This window comes from Corvus brachyrhynchos, unplaced genomic scaffold (assembly GCF_000691975.1).
Source record: "Corvus brachyrhynchos isolate BGI_N302 unplaced genomic scaffold, ASM69197v1 scaffold875, whole genome shotgun sequence".
Lineage (NCBI taxonomy): Eukaryota > Metazoa > Chordata > Aves > Passeriformes > Corvidae > Corvus > Corvus brachyrhynchos.
In genome coordinates, this window is record NW_008238107.1 from 111,018 (window position 1) to 115,666 (window position 4,649).

Genomic DNA, 4,649 nt, shown 5'->3' on the forward strand with positions numbered 1-4,649 from the left:
CGCCCCTTCAGCGACAAGGTGGGGCGGCGGGCAGCCGAGGGGGGGGCGGGACCACCCTGGGGACTGGCTCCTGGGACAGCCTGGGACACCTGGGGACACTGAGACCCTCCTTGGGACCTCCTGTACCCTTGGGGACATTGACACCTTCCCTGGGACCCCCTGAGGCTCAGCTGGGCCATCCCAAGCACCTTTGGGGACCTCCTGAGACCCCTGGGGACATTGAGAACCCCTCCCAGCTCCCCTTCAGGGACCCGCTGGATCAGCTGGGACATCCTGAGCACCTTTGGAAACCTTCTGAGACCCTCGGGGACATTGACACCCTCCTTGGGGACACCCTGACCCCCTCCTGACCCCCCCAAGGACACCCAGACTCCAGCTTGCCCCAGGACCCCAAATCTCCCCCCTGCCCCCACCCTTCCACTTCATGTCCCCCTCCAGCCCAACCCATTTTCCCCGGGGGTGATTTGGGGGTAATTTTGGGGTGCTGGAAGTGCCCCTGACCCTCTTTTCCCCCTTTCTCCCCAGGTGTGATTTGGGGGTGGGGGTGATTTTGAGGTATGCGAGTGCCCCTGGCCCTGCTTTCCCCCAGGTGTGATTTTGGGGGGTGGGGGTGATTTTGAGGTATGCGAGTGCCCCTGGCCCTGCTTTCCCCCAGGTGTGATTTTGGGGGGTGGGGGTAATTTTTTGGTGATTTCGGGGTGACTTTGGTGTGCGTGTGTTATTTTGGGGTGATTTTGGGGGTGTGGGAGTGCTCCTGACCCCCTTTCCTCCAGGTGTGATTTTGTGGTGGTTTTGGCTGGTTCTGAGGTGCCGTTCCCCGTTCCCAGGTGCGGTTCCTGGAGCAGCAGAACAAGCTCCTGGAGACCAAGTGGAGCCTCCTCCAGGAGCAGAAGACGACGCGAAGCAACATCGCTCCCATGTTCGAGGCCTACATCAGCAACCTGCGGCGGCAGCTGGACGGGCTCCTGGCGGACAAGGGGCGCCTCGAGGGAGAGCTCAAGAACATGCAGGACCTTGTGGAGGACTTCAAGACCAAGTAAAGTATCAGTGTCCCCCTGGCAGGGTGGTGAAGCTGCCAGCAGGGCTGGGCACGGATGTCCCCGGCTCCCCTGCCAGGGATGGAGATGTTTCCTGGCCAGGAATGAGGTGTTTAGTCCAGGGGAGCTGCCTACCCCCATGTCCCCTCATGCCCGTGTCCCCCTGGCCCCATAGCCCTCGATGTCCCCCCCCATGTCCCTGGGTCTCCCTGTGTCCTCATGTCCCCACATCCCTGGTCCAAGTCCTCTCTATGTCCCCACATCTTCCCATCGCCCTGTCCCTCTGTCCCTCTGTCCCTCTGTCCTCATGTCCCCATGTCCTCCCATCCCCTTGTCTCCCTATATGCTCTTGTCCCCACGTTCCCATGTCACCCATCCTCATATCCCTCCCTGTCCCCTGTCCCCTGTCCCCATGTCCCCCCTGTCGCCATGTCCCCCATCCCCACTGCTCCATGTCCCCTTGTGTCCCCCTGCCCAGGTACGAGGAGGAGATCAACCACCGCACAGAGAAGGAGAACGAGTTCGTCCTGCTCAAAAAGGTGGGGGAACCCCAACACCGAGGGGGGACCCCGACACGGGGGGTGCTCCCTGAGACCAGGGGGTTGCTGGGGGGTTCCTGGGAGTGCTGGGAACAGGGGGGTGACAGGGGTGTTCCCGCAGGACGTGGATGAAGCCTACATGTCCAAGGTGGAGCTGGAATCACGCCTGGAGAGCCTCACGGACGAGATAAACTTCCTGCGGCAGCTCTACGAGGAGGTTTGGGGCTTCCCTGAATTTGGGGGTGCCTGGGATTTTGGATGCCGGGATTCGGGGGGTGCCCCCCGGCTAAACCCGTCCCCCCGCGTGCACAGGAGCTGCAGGAGCTGCGGGTGCAGGTGTCGGACACGGCCGTGGTGGTGTCCATGGACAACAGCCGCCAGCTGGACATGGCCGGGGTGCTGGCGGACGTGCGGGCGCAGTACGAGGACATCGCTGGCCGCAGCCGTGCTGAGGCTGAGGGCCTCTACCAGGTCAAGGTCAGGAGAGCCCCCCCTGCTTCCCCTCAAGCCTTCCTCTTCTTCCTCCTCCTCCTCCTCCTTCTTCTCCTCCTCCTCTTCCTCCTCCCTGCTCCCCAAACCTTCACCTTCCTCCTCTCTTCCCCTCAATCCTTCCTCCTCCTCTTCCTCCCTGCCCAATCCTTCCTCCCCCTGCCTGCCCTGATCCTCTTCCCTGCTTCCCCATCCCTCCTTCTCACTGCTCCCTGAGCCTTCCTCCTCCTTCCTGCTCCCTAAAACTTCCTCCTCCTCTTCCACATCCTGGCCCTTCAACCTCCTCCCTGCCCCATCCTCTTCCTTCTTCCTAATCCTCCTCCTCCCTGCCCTGAACCTTCCTCCTCCTCCCTGCTTCTCAAACCTTCAGCCTCTTCCTTGCTCCCCGATCCTACTCCTTGTTCCCAACCCTTCATCCTCCTCATCCTCCCTGCCCTGTCCTCCTCCTCCCTGGGCCCCAATCCTTCTTCCTCCTTGTCCTCCTCCTCCTCCCTGCTCCCTGAACCTTCCTCCTCCTCCCTGCCCCATCCTCCTCCTTCTTCCTGCACCCTGAAACTTCCTTCTCCTCCTCCTTCTCCTCCCTGCCCCAAATCCTTCCCCCTCCTCCTCCTCCTCTTCCCCCTCACCCAAAACCCTTCCTCCTCCTCCTCCTCCCTGCCCTGGAGGGAGTGGCTGCTGCGTGGGAGAAATTCCGGCTGGAAACCCAACCGGAGCTGCCCCATCCCAGCCTGGAGCATCCCCCCGGCGTGGGCCTGTCCCAGTGCTGGGGCGCTGCGGGGCAGGGAGGGGCCCTCATCCCCATTCCTGGTGCAGCTCCCAGTGCTGGTTCTTCCCAGGCTCTTTCATGCCCTGTTTTGGGGTGCTGGTGGCCTCATCCCAGTGGGATCCCAGATCCAAGCCCAACCAGACCCACCAAATTCCAGTGAGAGCCGCCACATCCCAGCTGGATCGTCCCTCCCAGCATCGCCGCATCCTGGCTCTTTCCTCTGAATTTTTGGGGTGCTGGTAGAAAAGTGAGGTTCCCCCCTCCCCATCCCACCAAGACCCTGACTCCAAACCGGACCCACGACATCCGAATGGATCATCCCGACTGGAGCATCCCTCCTGGCGTGGCCACATCCCAGCTCTTTCCTCCCCGGTTTGGGTGTGCTGGGGAAGAGAGGGGTCCCCTCATCTCTATCCCCCTGAGATCCCAGATCTCAGTTGGAACATCCTTCTTGACACAGGCAAATCCCAGCTCTTCCATGCCAGATTTTGGGATGTTGGGGGCAAAGAGGAGTCCCCCCAGTCTCCATTTCCCCAAGATCCCAGTTCCAAACCCAGCCGGACCCACCAAATTCCAACTGGAGCCACCACATCCCTATCGGAGCATCCCTCCTGCCTCCATCACATCCCAGCTCTTCCCTCCCGGTTCTGGGGTACTGGTGGGTTTGGGGGATGCCCCCCATTCCCAGCCCCTGTCTGGTGCCCCCAGTACGAAGAGCTGAAGACGGCGGCTGGGAAGCAGGGAGACGACCTGCGCCAGACCCGGAGCCAGATCCAGGAGCTGAACCGGCGGATCCAGCGGATCCAGGCAGAGATTGAGGCTCTCAAAAATCAGGTTTGGGGTCCACCCTGGATGGAAATTTGGGTGGATACTGCCTGCCCCTCCCCCACACATCCCCCAGCACCCCTTGGGAACCCCCCCACTGGGTTCCTGAGGATCCCTCGGGATCTCATCCGGGAAACGGGAGGAGAGAGCGATGGCTCAGAGATGGAGGGGATTTTGGGGGGCTGGGAATACTGGGGGGAACAGGGGGGTGAGGGATAGTGGGATATGAGGGATACTGGGGAGTGAGGAACACCAGGACACAGGCACATGGAACACAGAGGATGATAGGACGTGGAACACTGGAACACTGGGGATGCTGGGGGTCATGGGGGCACCGGCCCAGGGGACCCTGGGCTCAGCGTCCCGGCCCGCAGCGCTCTGGGCTGGAGGCGGCAGTGGCGGAGGCCGAGGAGCGCGGGGAGCTGGCGCTCAGGGACGCCCGGGCCAAGCTGGCAGGGCTGGAGGGGGCCCTGGCCCAGGCCAAGCAGGACCTGGCGCGGCAGCTCCGGGAATACCAGGAGCTCATGAACGTCAAGCTGGCCCTGGACATCGAGATCGCGACCTACAGGAAGCTGCTGGAGGGGGAGGAGAGCAGGTGGGAACCCCCGACCCCAAATCCCGCATCCCAAATCCCATGGGCATCCCACATCCCATAACCTCTGGGCATCCGTATCTCACACCCTGTGTCCCGTGCTCCGTCCCATATCCCATGTCCTTCATCCTGGATACTGTGAACATCCCATATTCCATGTCCCATATCCTGCGAGTATCCCACATGCTATGGGCGTCCCACGTTCCATACCCCACATCCCATGGACACCCCATATCCCGCATCCCATATCCCACGGGGTATCCCATATCCTATGAACATCCCACATCCCAAATCCCCCCCGACTTGATCATGTCCCTTATTCCTCTGCCCCCAAAACCACTCAGTTTGGGGGGCCCCCTTCAGCCCCCTCCAACATCTTGGCCATGTCCCTTAAATACCCC

General features: G+C 61.9%; 1 protein-coding gene across 1 annotated transcript in view; it reads left to right on the plus strand.

Annotated features, from left to right (window-relative positions):
* Positions 1-4,649, plus strand: part of LOC103614961 (keratin, type II cytoskeletal 8-like) — a 6,082-nt gene that overhangs the window by 742 nt on the left and 691 nt on the right. The window contains exons 2-7 of the mRNA XM_017733384.1: positions 828-1,036; positions 1,516-1,576; positions 1,698-1,793; positions 1,889-2,053; positions 3,540-3,665; positions 4,031-4,276. Coding sequence (XP_017588873.1) covers positions 828-1,036; positions 1,516-1,576; positions 1,698-1,793; positions 1,889-2,053; positions 3,540-3,665; positions 4,031-4,276 — 903 coding nt within the window. The remainder of the gene's footprint in view (positions 1-827; positions 1,037-1,515; positions 1,577-1,697; positions 1,794-1,888; positions 2,054-3,539; positions 3,666-4,030; positions 4,277-4,649) is intronic.